Raw genomic sequence first — 16,534 nt, forward strand, 5'->3', positions numbered from 1 at the left:
CACACACACACACACACACACACACACACACACACACACACACACACACACACACAGAGAGAGAAGAAACAGCTAACATCACACTCTGGGGCGTCAGACACTGAAATTATATACGTCAACATCATTGCCTATTTTCTAGTTTTCCATCTCCTATCTTCAGCATTTCTTCCATCCGGTCTCTCTCTCTCTGTCTCTTTCTCACTCTCTCTCCCCCCTTCTCCCTCTCTCGCCCTCTCTCTTTCCCTTTTCTTTCAGGGAGAGCTGATATCTCTGGCGGTTTGCCGCATGGAAGTCGCCCAGGCAAGGCAGAATATCATCTCTCTGAGCCGGACGTCTTCTCTCCATTTGCCCACCAGACACAGCACACTCACATTTACCGGGATTCCACGGGATATAACGGCATTTATCCGCTGACCGACTATCAGGAGAGTCTAAATCCCGGCTTCATTCCAGCAGAGGGGCGATATTTCTTAGTCAGATGTAACAACACAAAAACACGTAACGGATCACCAAGTGCGCAAAAGCCGCAGCTTAAAACATTACGCACGGCGAATTCTTTTCTGTTTCTATCTATTTTCAAATTCATCCATCAATTCTCTGCACGGACAAACCGGGGACTGGAGGCGGGGGGTACTTCCATGCTATGGAGTCCTGATTTTACCAAGCGACCCAGAGGGAGGCTTGAAACTGAGAAAATTCGTCGTGCCGTGCTGGAATATTAATAGCCAAATCCTAACAATAATCAAGGGGATATCGCAGCAGAGTTTGGGACTCTCGAGAGCACCCCAACTTTTTTTCTTCCTTTTTTTGTTTCCGTTTTTAATCTCTTCCCCTCTTATCTTCTCCGCCTGTGGGACTTGTATTTTCGTGACTGATTAGCAGTAAGCTACTTCACTTTCTGTCATGGACCGCTCGACGTCTTTGGATATAGAAGCGCTCAAGGTAAGACAGTCGCAGCATAGAGACGCGCACTTATTCCTGCAGAGAGAGTTGCAATACCCTTCTGTATGGGTGGATGAGTGGAGACACTGGTGGCGTATTGGGTGACTTGGAATGATGAGTGAATTGTCTTATGGCTGTTATTGGCTGGTTGGATTAATCCGCAAATGACTGACTGGTGCTGAAGGGTAAAGCTGATATCATGAGACGATGCTTGTTAACTGTTGGTTAGTTGGATGGGCGGCCAGCAGGTTGTTTGTTCTTTCTGGGGGGACCAAGTGACTTTTCGATGCTGGGAGGTTAACTGGTATCTGAAAGTCTTGAGGTACAATCATCAAATGGGGTTTAACATTCGGGTCGAGTAAACGGATGTAGTTGCAGCACTATCGAAGATATGCGTTCCCTCTCTCTCTCTCTGTTTCTGTTAAGTATAAAACCACACTCGTGCATGTTGGTTAAAAGAGGAGTGTGAGGGCGAGCGTGTGTCAGCATTCAGCGTGTAAGGTAAATTTCACTAAGCTTTGCTTGCACAAAGATTTGTTGCAGTGAACTGTTGTGCGGTGTTGGGACATTCGATCGACGGGACGAATGCGCCCGACGTGTAAATGAATTAGCAAACATTCATAGAAACAGATAGAGAAGTAAGACTGCCACCAGATTTGTCATTTCTATCCCCTTTCTTGAGTTATTAATCTTACTTTTCATTTCCCTCGGTGTAATACAGGTTTTTACTGGCTTAAAAGTGAAGCTGGCGATTCCTAAATGTCAAGGGGAAGGAATAAATACCTGTGTGTACTTGTGCCCACAGATTTAGGCTATGTGGCTGTGTAGACATTGCTTTGTGAAGGACGCTTATATAGTTCGCGCTATCCTTTTATTCTAACCGTTGACATTTTTGTCCAATTTCCTAGGCATTTGCATGTCCATGTAGGTCAAATTCGGTGTTTTGTGGGATGAATCGTTTTGCACTTCACAATGAGAGCAACATAATGGGGAAAAAACAATAATAAGACATTGCTTCTAGTTACGTTTGACCAGAGGTAAGAATTAAAGAAGTACAACTACTTTGTTACTTTACTTGAGTAGACTTTTCAGGCATTTGTACTTTACTGGAATATTTGTTTTTCTGACAATTGTTTAATTTTTACTCCTCATATTTTAACACAGATATCTTTCCTTTCTGTTGCTTGTTACGTTTTCAGAACAGGCTCATTACTTTAGGTTTAATGCATTTGATCTGTGTTGTTATTTCACATCACTGTGGAATTCCCAGTGTCAAACCAATTAAAACTGTAGTCACTATATTCAGGGGTTAAAGTCTGGAACAGTCCATTTTTGGCACAAGTTTAAAAGATGTGTTCATGATATTATCGAGCGAGCAATTCAGAAGAGAACCAAGCATGCAGTCTCTTTTCATGGTAGTTTCATTTTAATGGAGCAAGACAGAATATTAACCAAAAAATCTACAAAAAACACATTACATAAATTCTATATCCTGTCATGGATGTCACTGAGTGAAGTGAGTTTTTGATTCTCAAGCAAAACATAACTCCGTACTTTGTGGAGAAACCCTTGTTGGCAAGCACAGCAGTAAGGCATTTCTTGAAGTTGGTCACCAGATTTGAACATCAAATGAGGAATTTTGGCTCACTCCTCTTTAAATAAACTTTAAATCCTTTAGATTTCTTGGCTGCTGATTGGCAACTCAAAGCTTTGGCTCCCTCCACAGATTTTCTACATATATTTTTTTTCCCTTTGATTTTTGGTTCGCCATCAAAATTAACTATCATGAAAATGAAAGACTGTTTATTTCTTTGATGGTGGGCAAACTTACAAATTGAGAAAGAGATCAAATAATTATTTTCCCCCGTGAAGGAAATCACTTTTTTTTTTTGAAGCAGCAGGTAATTTCAAATGCAACATTTCTAACAGCTCAACAAATATCAGCTATGTTGGACTGGTGAAGAGAAGATGAGATGTTCATGGTCAATGTTAGGTTACATCAATGGTAGGAGAGCTCAAAATTCATTTAAGGTAAAGATTGGGATGCTGATTAGATTCATTCACTGAATTCCAGCCTTATAATGTTTAGGTGTCAGAAATCAGCTACACTTGCTCATGCAACATCGGCTTATGTTGAATTCTGTTTGGTAAATCCAGAAAGTGCAGTGAATATTGGAGCAGCAGCTCCAGCACATGGCAGCTGATGCATTAAAAAAACCCACTGCAGCTCAGAATAGAAAATATCGAAAATATTGTCCATATGAATTCTTTTCACCACCTTACAACACTACACTCGATTTTACTCATTTTTCTGTTTTGGTGCAGAGGCAAAGTCACTCACACTGTAGGAAACAGAAAATAGAGATGAACTCCATTTGCTTTTAATCTCTGTGTGTTCTAGATAACACCTGTTCAAGCTGACTAAATAGTTTAGAATTAGAATTTGGGTTGAAGTAAAGTTTGTATTATTTTTTGTGTGACATGAAGTTCAGTTTCGTTTGAACAAAATAGCTGGTAGCTGATGTCCTCCAAAGAACTATATTTTACTTTTATACTTTGAGTGAATTTCGGAACTTTTTCCACTTTGATTAAAGAAGTTGAATCAGTACTTTACTTTTGCCAAATCATTTTTTTTAAACAATGTGTATGTGTAAGTGTCTGTACGTCTACCTAAGTGAAGAATGTTTGTACTTTTTGCCACCTCTGTTAATGTTTGCTAGTCATTTATCACTCAACTTTCACTCAGTATTTTGGCTGTTTTTAATGCGGTTCTCTATTTATATATGCTAATTCAATTCATTATACATTTGAATTATATAATGAAAATACATTCACTCTAACTCTAGAGTAGGTCATTGTTAGCAGTCATGGACATGTATTGAAAGATAAGTAAATAATTCTAGTTAAGAAAGCTCACTGTAGTATACACATTAATGGCCATTAATGGCCACATACATTGTACACCTATTATACCACTGAGTTTTCAATAGGGAATACAATGTAGACACAGACTGTGGGTGGAAATGTCTATTTACTGCGTGCTGCTGCATTTATTGGTGACCAGTAACTAGATAAATTAACAAATCAATAAAATTCCTCCGAGGTTTGACATTTCAAGCAACATTTTATGTGATCAAATTTCTGAGAAGGGAACCTTGATACCGCACTGATGCAGAGCTCCAGACGGACTTGGACTCAGCTGGCTGGTTGCTGATTTAAAAGATCAAAATTGGCGTTCGGATTTTAAAATGACCTTAACTGTTAGCCAATGAAACTGACCTGCAGAATTTTGTGAGTACTAATGTTTTTGTCTCTGCTATTTTTTGGTGTCTATTTGATGCTTGTTCCTTTTAGACATGCACTCATTTCTGTTAATTTGATGAATCACTTACCGACTTATTAATCATCGGCAAAGGTAATTATTGATAACAAGTTTAAATAAGAACTCTGGGAACTTTGTGTAAAAATATTATGGCAATCTGATAGTTACATTTATGCAAAGATATATATATGAAGACATATATATGCGCATCTCTGTTATGAATCTTTGTAAGTTGCACAGCTCACCAACAATCACAACTGTGTTGGATACACACCTAAACAGCAAAAGCAAATGTGTAGTTTTAAAACTTTTAAAACAGCAATGTGGTTGCCGCTAATGCAACTGAGCTTTTTGAATAAAATTCAGCATCGCATGTATTATTCCCATTCTCTCTGAATGACTAAAGGTAAATAATTAAGTTAAGCTGTCATTGCTGTCATTAGATTATGTTTTGTTAATCTCTGTACAGTGGAACTTACTGAATGTTACTGTGATTGCATATTAAAAGTTGGTGGCTCTAGTTTTATAGCGCTATGTTAAAAGAATAATGACCTTTCCTTCCCTTAAAAAAGTAAATGACCATGCAGGATTTCTAGCTGTTATTCTCTAAAAATAATGATCACCTGTACCTCCCATCCCACGTAAGAACTACTACATCACACTACATATTGAGTTTAAAGTATTTCCATCTAGTTCTGCTACATCCATCTCTTTATCTATCTGCTTGATGTTTTCTGCAGAGCTGGTGTCATGTCCTTGGCAATGGTGACAGTCCCTAAGTTTGAGTGCATTGGGTTTTGGCACTCAGAAGTACTCACACATACACACTCCTGCAGTATGCTCTGTATAGTGAAGGTTTGAAGGTATGCACATCTGAGTGAGTTTATATGCAAGAAATCATAATTCATGATTAAATGCTGAAAAGTGTAGGAACTGCAAATGAATATAGTGGCTTTTCTAATACAGCAAAAGTGTGTGTGTGTGTGTGTGTGTGTGTTTGAGAGGGAGAGAGAAAGAGAGAAACTGCACAGGCTTACTGACCACATAGCCTTCTGGACTAGTGGAGACAAACACATGCAGTATATACACACAGCAATCCAATCTAATGAAAAACCAGATTTTTTTTCTTCAGTTAGTCAAATGTGTGTGTGTCTAGTGCCTGTGTGTGTGTGTGTTTCAAAAAGCACTCTCAGGAAATGAACAGAGAACAAGGGCAACATCGGGACATTGATAAGACACTGCATTATATCAAATCTACAATTGGTATGTGTGTGCATGTTTGTGTGTGCATGTGAATGTGTGTGTTTTTAACCAAAGACCTATGGGGTCATAAATCAGTGCAGGTTTCAATATCAATAGAGCAGTTTAAGTGGTATTGATCTTTAGTAATAGCTGCACCATAAATTATATACAGTATAATAAGGGCAGTCAGATTGAATTTGACCCTCTAGATCAGAAGCTCTGGACTTGCAACAGGCAAAGGAAACCTGGAGTTTATCTTTCGTAAGTCTACAGATTATGAGTTAACACTGATATAACTATAACTATACATTATAAATAGTGTCTATAAATTTGTGACTGGTGAAAAAACAAGGAAATGTAATTCCTTTTCTAGCCACCATAGAAAATAACTTCTAAATTATGGTTAGTTAATCACAAAGTGGACAGCCAAATGAACCAACCTATGATACAAGCCTGAAACTGAATGAAACAGCATTTGCAATGTGACTGTTTTCCCACCTTGGTTACACTCTTTCACTTAAATCCATTTGGTAACCACCCAGTGCAGCCACAGTTTTGCATTTCTGGCCACTGAGCAGCTCAATTGGAGCAATTGGGGGTTCAGTGCCTTTTCCAAGGGCACTTCAAAAGTAGCTGCTGAGGGATGGGAGAACATTACTCATTCATTTAAGTGAGCTGGGCTGCAGCTTGCCTCTCTAACCTCCAAGTTAGAGAGTGCAATTCTTCATCTGTGTATCACCAGTTCAGTTCAATTATGTTACAAGTGCAAAAACACACGTGAACTGATTACTCAATGTGCTCCAGTGTGAAATACATTATATTGTAGTGACAGTCATGTTTGTTGAGGTTGCCAATGTGACAGCTGCACAATTTGAAAGTGGGGGCCTCACTCTCAGCCACACTGACTTCATTCCTATTGTAGTGGAGACTTCCCAAACATTTGCATACATCCTCATTTTCAGTTTTGAATCCATAACAGATAGGGTGTGATGCATTACGATTCCTGACTGTGGCATCACATTAATAACAAAGCCTTTCCGGGTGGCAAATTATTCCACTGCAATAGGCAGCTGAATGTGAATTTAACCACTTTGAAGTTTCTTAGCCATTGGAATTGGAACATCACACGGCATTGCATAATGTGCAAATGAATAGAAAACACAAGACTGACATATTAATATTTCTGTTTTGTTTTTTTTTTCAATTTTGGTATTTAGACACAATTGTTTGTTAATTAAACTAATCAACACTTGCTCAAATCAAGGTAACTTATTAACCTATACTATTTTGAACTAAGATAAATCCCTCCCTTCTATCATTCATTGATAAATTTGACACGGACTTACGTTACATTTGGGGTTAAAGTGATAATCAGTGTTGACTGGTAAGGTACTGATGTATTTTAATTTCACTTAACAGAGGCAACCTTTAGTAGCTAGCCAGTGTACTTCAGTTCTCATGTATGCAGAGTTAAAAATGTATTTCAGTTGATTAATATCACCATTGCCTCTGTATTGAACAGTCGTCTACTTTTTCCCCCTACTTTCTAACACCTGGAGTAACAATGAAAAAATATTGAAAAAGATAGTTAACTATTAGTGGAATTACAGCAAAATGAAAGTGATTGGGAATAGCAGCAACTCAAATGCAATGTTTTAAATGTTTTAAAGCATGCTGCCACTGGATTCTCTGGAGTGACGAATAACACTTCTGTGGCTTGCAATCCGGTGGACGAGTCTGGGTTTGGCAGTTGCCAGGAGAACGGTACTTTTCCGACTGCACTGTGTCATGTGTAAAGGAGGGGAGATTATTGTGTGGGGTTGTTTTTCAGGAGCTGGGCTCAGCCCCTTAGTACCAGTGAAAAGAACTCTTAATGCTTCATCATAGCAAGACATTTTGGACAATTTCATGCTTCTGACTTTGTGGGAACAGTTTGAGGATGGTCCCTTTCTGTTGAAACAGAACTGCGCACAAGTGCGCAAAGTAAGGTCCATAAAGACATGGATGAGCGAGTTTGCTGTGGAAAAACTTGACTGGCCTGCACAGAGTCCTGACCTCAGCCCAACAGAACACCTTTGGGATGAGTTACAGTGGAATTTGTGAGCCAAACCTTCTCGTCCAACATCAGTGTTCAACCCCACAAATGCATGCACTTCTGGAAGAATGGTCGAGTTGAAGCTGTTAGAGCTACAAAGGGTGGGCCAGCATCATACTAAACCAAATGCATTAAGAATGGGATTTCACTCATGTTCGTATGTGTGTAAAGGCAGACTTGTGAATACTTGGCATTACAGTATATAAATGAGTACAGGTTAAAACTATTCCCAAATTACTCTAGGCTTCCTTTTTTTTTTTTTTTTACCTTTTTCTTACTCATACCACAGTGTTTTTTAATTTCATTATAAATTCAATAATGCACACATGCCCACACATTCACTTAGAGATGGCCCGGAGCAGGAGTGTGCCATATTGAAGGTAAGTTTCAGAGTGAAGTAGTCAGTAACCTTCTTTATCCACATCAGTTCATTTTACAGTTAATTACCCAATTTTGCAGAAAGAATATTTCCATTACACAACATAGTGTGGTTGTGCATGTGTGTGTGTGTTACATAAATAGAATTTCACTCGCAATCATGGCTTTTCTGTGTTTATGTTTATTCATGTTTGTGTGCGTGTGAGTGTGTGCGGGGGTGGGTGTGCGTGTGTGTATTGCTTGGGTAGCAGTGTTTAAAGGTCTAATAGCTATGGGGCTAGAATTGGCCTTTTAAAGGTTAATTTACAGTGTTTAGACTTCATGAGTGTGTGTGTATATTGGAGTTTACGAGTTTTGTTATGTTTGCTGAGCAGTAAAGTAATTCACAGTATGAACCCCTCTCCTTCACATTGCTTGTAGGCATGTATGTGTTCTGTTCTATGTGTATGTGAACTTTAAACCACCTGACATTATGAATTGCTTGAAGATGAGCTAACACAGCTGTGCTGCGTAATAATTAAGGAAAATACACTGGTATTTTGGAAAGTAATGCTGTTTTCTTTCTTCTTAGACTTAAAATGGACTGTTTTTTCTCAGCAAAAATGTTTCTTAAAAAATGTTTCTTGAAACAAGAACTAGAAACAGCTGGTCTAGCGCCATCAGAGGCTCCCTAAGAGAACCTTACCAATATGTATTTCCCTCTTTCCTGCAAAAACAAAGTAAATACAAAATACAGTTTTAAATAATGATTTCTTTTATTAAGGGAACAAAGTTATCCAAACCTACAGTACCTGGCCCTGTGTGAAAAAGCAATTGAGCCCTAAATCTAATAACTGGTTGTGCCACCCTTGGGAGCAAGAACAGCAATCTTCTGAGTCTTTCATATTGGCGTGGAGGAATTTTGGCCCACTCTTCTTTGTTTTACTTCAGCCACATTGATGAGCTTTCAAACATAAATGCCCCGTTTAAGATTATGCCAAAGCATTTCAATTGGACGTCAATTAGGAGTGCCTGGTTTGGGCAATCCAAAATCTTCATTTTGTTTTCTTTATTTTATTAGATTTTTTGTATTTTTTTGTGGTTGAGTTGTTAGTGCGGTTTGGATCCTTTTCCTGTTGCATAACCCAACCGTGCTTGAATTGGGTTATGCAACTTAATTAATGGCCAGATGCATCAGGATTTTCTGTTACAGAGCAGAATTCATGGTTCCATCCGTTACGACATCAATTAAGTCATCAAGGTCCCGAAGCAGCAAAACAGCCTTAGACGAACATGTTGGTCTGTTGGCACAATGTTCTTTTTAAGAAATTTACACGAAATGCACAAAATGTAAAGGGACTCAAAACTTCCAAAAAGTTCAACTTCGGTCCACAGTTTATTTTTCTAAAAGCCTTGCAGATCATCAAGATGTTGTTGTTTTTTTTAAAATTTGAGATCTTTATGGTCAGCAGTGGTTTTCACCTTTTGTTGAATCACTAAGCTTAACTGAGGCATGTGAGGCCTGCAGAATTTAATTAAGCATCAGGGATATTTTAAGAATGCATGCAGCATACCTAAGTCACATTCGTCGATATACAAGAAATCATGAAATGGGAGTTGTCTGGGGATGCATTACTCAGTAGATACATGGGGAAAAAAGGCAGAGCAGACTGCAGACATGTTTTGTTAGCAGAGAGAAAACATGGTGGGGTTGATCTTGGCCCTGGGGAGACTCTAGGGTCCGCATCACTATATGATTTAAACAATTACAAACACACACAGTTGGCCAGACAGAGTCCTGCAGACGACCACTTTATGCATATAATAACCATTGAGGAAATAGGTGTAAATGTGTGAATGCATTACTATATAAACCTTTTGCATCCACAGGCAAACACAAATGGATTCATTTGTGTTTGCCTGTGGTGCATTTACTGTGTACTTGTCCCCAGATCACCACTCATGGCAGTAATCACTAACATACATACTCAGACACACACACAACACACACACACACACATATCCCAGTGGAGCCTAAAGCTTCCAAACGAGCGATCAGTCTTAACAATGACTGATGCCGCACCTCGCTACTTGCCACTCAACCTTTCCTGTGAAAGCCTCAGGGGGTGCGTGACAGTGTTGTGCATTTGTTTCTCATTGTGTGACCTTTATACCCTATGTTAGCCAGTTTTGCACAAGGGAATGCTCTGTCCACTTTATGTTCTCTCATACTCTTGCAACTACTTTCTTCCTTTTCCACAGCAATCACATCTGCACTTACTGTAGAGTGTGTGAATGAAAGGAAGAAAATTTGGGTTTTTGCTGCGTTACTAATGTGAGTGTATATTATAAAGCTATACACATTTTTGCAGCAGCATTACAGCATATGCAATGCCTCCAAAGTTACAGTGGTTTCTTTTAAAAAATATTCTTATATTTCTCCAGTTAGGCCGAAATAAGAGCACTAATAACAGTAAACAATTTTAAAACCTTGTAGTGCAGTGGTATGTTTATTACTTCTTTGAAACCGTTTACTAAAACCTTTTATTTCAGCTTGATACCTATCTGTCGAAATTCCAAAGTATAACTGAGAAAAGGTGAAATAATAAGAACTGGTGAAAAAACGCACTTTTTCTGTCACTTTGCACACAGCATTAAGCAAGAACAGCAAACAGAGAAAGAGTGGCTCAGCAACGCCAGATTCATCATTCTTATTTTTTTTGATATTTTGAGCTGAGTGGAATTTAGTGAAATCATCCAGAATTACCTCAAACAGCAATCACATTCATCTATTGCTTTTTGCAGACATATTTCACTGGTAAACTGAAAACGCTGATCGACTTTTGATGCAAGGGGGAAATCAGGTAAGTGATTAAGATTCAGCCCCAGTGGGAGAAAAGGAAATACATTTACAAGCTTTCATATTAAATAATCTAATAGTTGTTGCTGCATTTTTAGTCTTGGCCAGAGTAGTGGCCCATACTAGCAGCATGTACACCGCAATGTCTAAAAGCAAAATATCACTTTGAACACTGTATCAGTGTAAATATCAATATAATTTTAAATGTTATACAGCAGACACAACAGGTGCCATGGTATGTCAGTGCATAAAGGATCCTTCCTCAGTTTAATGAAACATTTTTATGAGGAGCAGTATTATCAGCACTCTACCATGAAATGTGGCATATGAAAAATACATTGCAGTATCAGCATCATGATCAAGGCTCATGGCACAGTTCATCCTGGATATGTCACATAGCTCGACTACATGGCCTTGATGTTTTCTATACCCCTGATTCTGGCATTGACGCTCAAATGCTTGTTTCAGCTGACCTGTCACTGACATATTGAATGAATTATTTTCAGTATTGCAGCACTATTGAAATTGTGTTGCAAATGACCACAACAGTCTCTCCTTAATTCACTGAAAATTGCAATCGGGTGTGCATTTCTTCTGCAGACTTTCATTAACTTGTACATTTTTCCTCTGTCCACTGTGACTACTTCAGAGATAGTGGTTTTGAGAGATGTACAAATTTGTCTCTGTCCAAAAGAATGAAACGATGTGGTGCCATTTCATCTGCATAAATGTCACAAGGCTGTTCACTGTTCAATATTAGATTTTAATTTGAGGTGTAGCTCACCATGAAGGGACCTTTACAGTTGTCATCATGTGCACTGCTGCAGGCTATGTCCCCCTGTCCAGCAATGACAAGTTAATATGCTGCTTTGCACAGTGGTGCTAAACAGTCTCAGATCTCAGTCATTAAATTCTTCACAAATTGCTATGATCATTTGTAGCTTATTGCAACATGACTCTGTTTCTCAACAACAATTTTATTTCAAAATTGAATTATGTTGTAATGACAAGGTAATCATGATCTGGTAATTATGTGGTCCAACTATGACAAGCTAATGATCGCCTGTTTTGTCAGGTACACAAATCAGTGGCTCTTTGTTGTGGCTGTAGTGTAAATCTGGCTGAGATAACATTTTTAACACTGGGCAAGGCTTAGCGCTGCACTTGGACTCATATTCTGTAATGCACACAGGCCATAAACTAAACTTAACTTAAATGGTAGTGCAGTATTTAGCTTAGCCACTCTTCAGAAAATCTGATTATTTTATACTGACAACACATTTTTCTCTAATTTTTACCTCATGATTGTGCAGGAGGCTATACCTCCAAATGCTGTAAGCAGATATGGACTTTTCACTCCCTGCATTCTCAGCCTCCAACTTGCACATGCGGCGTAACCTTTATTCCTTGATAACATTTATTTTGTCATTTCCCTGCAGCAAGCCAGCTATCATGTGCCCCAGCTTGGTTATCATTTACAGAGACTGTGGAACTGACACTGAAATGACAGGGTAATATTCGTCTCCTTATACACCATCTTGTCCTGTCTGTCACGTCCCAAAGCACAGACTTTGATGCCATTATGACATAAATTTAGCTCAATATTACAATTGAATTAAATATTAGGGTTAAATGATTTTGACCCAGGTTGATAAATACCAGCCTTGGCACTGTTAACACTCTAAAAAGTTCAGTTGTGTTAATTTTATTAACAAACAGTAAAAGTACTGAACAAATCTTATTTAAAGAATTTCACGATACTTCAATCTTGTTAGCAAAATTCTCTGTTAGGGTAAATGGGTTACGTTGGGTTGCTTTTTCAGTGACAAATTTGAATCTCTAAGATGAGACAAGATAGGATTCAATAAGGCATGTTATACCTTATTTCTCCCAGCGGTTGTGGTGTCACAACAGCCAAAACACACAGCCTATATTAAAATAGCTTAATTACGCTCCCTGTTTTGTGAACATTTTATTATGTCCTTATATTGTTAATTTTTCTACTTTATTTAAAAATTAGTTTACTACATTGTGCTTTATCATATCAACTGTGATTTGATATGACAGCTGTATAAAAAATACACTATTAATTATACTTTTAACAAAGTAGGAAATGCTAGAAGCAGGTGATGTCCAACCCAAATGCAAAGAGCACTCAGAGAGTGCAATTCCTCCCGAAGAGCACTGGCTATACCAAAAATGTTATGTTTTATGATGTTTTTATTACAACATGATGACTTCAGCCTGTTTTTAATATATAACATGACGATTTTTGACATTGTAGGGCATTGCCTTAAGATTGCCCCTAAGATCCAATATATGCATTTGTGAATTGAAGATTGTTCAGCCTAATTGGATAGCGTTGTGTTAGAACCACATGACCACAGGACGTTCTAACTCTCTAAGCTGGAAAATAAGGTACAGCCAAAAATGCTGAAGATACGAAGGTGACACCATATGAATCATAATTTGAAACAAACATGACTGCAGGAGCCAGACAACCTGTGCCCCAACTCGCTCTGCATCAATGGTCCTTCAGCTGTACTGTCCCTGCAGTATTGCCTAGCATCTTTACATTATCCCACCAGCAGCAGTGCATTTATCTGTTAGCTGTATCTGCCTTCCTGTCCCTCAGCCCCCTGACAAGTAAATCATCTCTTCTCCTGCTGTGACAGCACAATCCTGATGTCTTTCACTTCTGCAGGCTAGGGTAGGCCACACACATGTTGAACACACACACGCATGCACACACACATACACACATACACATTTGCAGCGAAAGGCAGGAACAGGCAAACACATTACACACATGCTGGGATCCATACGCACACACAAACACTTTTTGTCAGAGGGGATTCTCGTCTACTCAAGGACAGAGTGGTGACACCTCATCATGAGCCAAATGAAGCAAGAGCAGCACAGAGAAGAGGAGGGAAAGAGGAGAGATCGAGGGCTGGATGGAGCGGAACGACAGAGTAATATGGAGGAGGTTGAGTTGAGTTATATGCCAGCAAGGCGACCAACACCTGGTGCTAGATTTCAGGGGCATGAAATAAGCTCTGGGAAATGTAGAGGGACAGACAGAAAGTGAGGTGATGGGGGGAATGAAGTGTCCAGTCTAGTCCAGGTACAGACACCTCTAGACACCTTTCTCTCTCGCTCTCTTGCTTCCTTTATGTGCTGTTCTTATTTGTGCCAGCTTTTGCAGTAATTCATTGAAGACTGTGAGGAACTTAGTTTAATTGAGATAGCAAGTGTGACAAAAGGAGAGAGATAACATTAACATGTTTTCCACACCACGCTTCTCCTTCAATTTGCTTGGATTACATTCACAGCTGAAAAAAATATGCCTTTTCTAAACTCATTAAAATTGGATTTCATTTCCATTTTACAAAATGTAGCAGTCACCTACTTTACAATTTTCCCATCATATAGTGAATAAATGTTATTTTTCTTATGCATGTAATGTATCAATGTACTGCCTGATTTGGATTAGCAATTTACTTTAATATAAATACAGGTCTTGAGCTTTGTGCATGTGCTGGGTTTAAATGTGGCCAAATGTAGCGTCACATGTCACTAACGAATCAACTGATCTTGAAAGTAATTCAGGAGTATTTATAGTTTGTGATTATGACTGTGATCTTCCAGAGCCAATGTTATTTCTAAATAAAAACAGGGACCCAAAGGCTGGGGAAGAGAAAATAAATTGAGAGAAATGAAGCAGAATAGGACAAGGTCCTTGTCACTGTCTGTTCTCGTAACTCAGAAGTGGGAGAGTGAAGGACAGAAAGAGATGGAGTGATGGAAAGGAGGACAGAGGACTGTGTTTCACCTGAGAGAGCTACAGATGGATGATAATGCAGCAATAGACAGAGGGCAGAAAGGAGAGCACGCAAAACAGAAGAAGAAAGCAAGATCGAGGCAAGAAGTGTAGAGGAAGGTATATAGAATGCAAAAAAGAAAGCCAGAGCTGAGTGTAAGAATTAAAGGCAGAAAGTGAAGGTCAGAATGAACATAAAAGAGCCAGAAACAAAGAAAATGGATGCTTCCTAAAATTGTAAAACTGACTGAAAAATGCTAGCTTTTAACTTCTTGACCCAAACTCCTGTAAAAATATCCTTGGCTGCTGGCCAGATTTAAGCCTGATTCTATCTGCTAAATTGATTCAGATCCTGAAACTGGCAGCTAAGATAACCATGTGCCTTGTGCCATATATCTTATCTAATTGATATCTGTCTCTGAAGGGTAATAATTACTTAAATCAATACCTTTGAATTTGCAGCTTATGCTCGTTAACATATGTACAATTGATATTCTTCAGTGTGACTGACAAATAGATTCTGTTTTATCATTCCTAGGAAGGCGTGAGGAGAAAAGACGCACAATTGCCTCACTATAGTTAAAGAAAGTAGTGGTGACTTATGGGAGCAGATCACGCAGGAGTTCTTCAGTGGCTGGCAAACTTCAGAGTGAGGCTTCTACCCAGAAGGCAGGACTCTCACACAAATTAGAACATCAAGTAGTGAATGTGCACACACTCTTGGCTGAGATCTGACCACCCACAGAGGTCTCTGGCATCACATCTTTGATTTCGAATGTCAGAGCAGTGTGTGTCTTTTTTTGTAGTTAAGATAACTACAAATTAATAGCATGTTGCCAGTGAATTAAATTGCTGTATAATATCAAATGGCATCACATCATATGACCCCCTATGAGCAAGCACTGTGGCAAAAGTGGGAAGGAAAAACTCCCTTTTAACAGCAAGAAACCTCCTGCTCAGGGATGGGCGGCCATCTGCTGCGACTGGTTGGGGTGAGAGAGGGAAGACAGGATAAAAGATATGCTGTGGAAGAGAGCCAGAGATTAATAATAAGTATGATTCAGTGGAAAGAGGTCTATTAACACATAGTAAGTGAGAAGGTGGCTGAAGAAGAAATACTCAATGCATCATGGGAATACCCGAGCAGCATACACCTATTGCAGCATAACTAAGGGAGGATTCAGGGTCACCCGATCCAGCCCTAACGATATGCTTTAGCATCTTAAATATAAAGTTACTTGAGAGAGAAAGTCCCAGTTTTGGGCCCGCTCATGTCGTAGGCACCTGTGGTCACCCTTAGTTTTGATGAAACCCAAGGCTTGCAACTTCTCGCCATTTACTCTTTAGTGAAACTTAAAAATAATGCAAAATGGAAAAAGAGAACACTGAGTCAGTTGTTGTGTCAACACACTTCAAAAGGAAATTTACTATCAAATGTGACTGGTTCTTATTTGTGTCACACTTTGACTATCACTTGCCAAGTAGTTGGCAAGGGTTAGTTGGCAAGTTAGAATCTTCCATGCCAACTCGTCTGCAAATATTTTATAATTTTACCAACAAGTGGCCACCTTTACTCTTTTCTTCCAACTAAAAGTAACGCCAAGAGGGTTCTCCCGGATGGACCAGCCGGCAAGCTCCAATAACCAACCAACCAGTCGAAGAATACACGTTATGCCACTGTAACTAGTTTAATCAGATGGTCTAGGCCTGTGTAACTGGGGCCTAAATGAATGTCTTTGTGTGTACGCATGTGCTCATAGAGACAACTATAAGGATTGTTGTTCTCTTCTATCATCAATACAACCAGTGTTGGGAAGGTTACTTTTAAAATGTATTCCATTACAGAATACAGAATACATGCCCCAAAATGTATTCTGTAACCTATTCCGTTAC

General features: G+C 39.0%; 1 protein-coding gene across 1 annotated transcript in view; it reads left to right on the top strand.

The window, feature by feature from the left end:
• The first annotated feature begins 269 nt into the window (after positions 1-269).
• LOC102210925 (zeta-sarcoglycan) overlaps positions 270-16,534 on the top strand; it is a 360,423-nt gene continuing 344,158 nt past the window's right edge. The window contains exon 1 of the mRNA XM_005736302.2: positions 270-942. Coding sequence (XP_005736359.1) covers positions 904-942 — 39 coding nt within the window. The 5' untranslated portion in view covers positions 270-903. The remainder of the gene's footprint in view (positions 943-16,534) is intronic.

This window comes from Pundamilia nyererei, unplaced genomic scaffold, assembly GCF_000239375.1.
Source record: "Pundamilia nyererei isolate P.nyererei 1_Seehausen unplaced genomic scaffold, PunNye1.0 scaffold00068, whole genome shotgun sequence".
Classification (NCBI taxonomy): Eukaryota; Metazoa; Chordata; class Actinopteri; order Cichliformes; family Cichlidae; genus Pundamilia; species Pundamilia nyererei.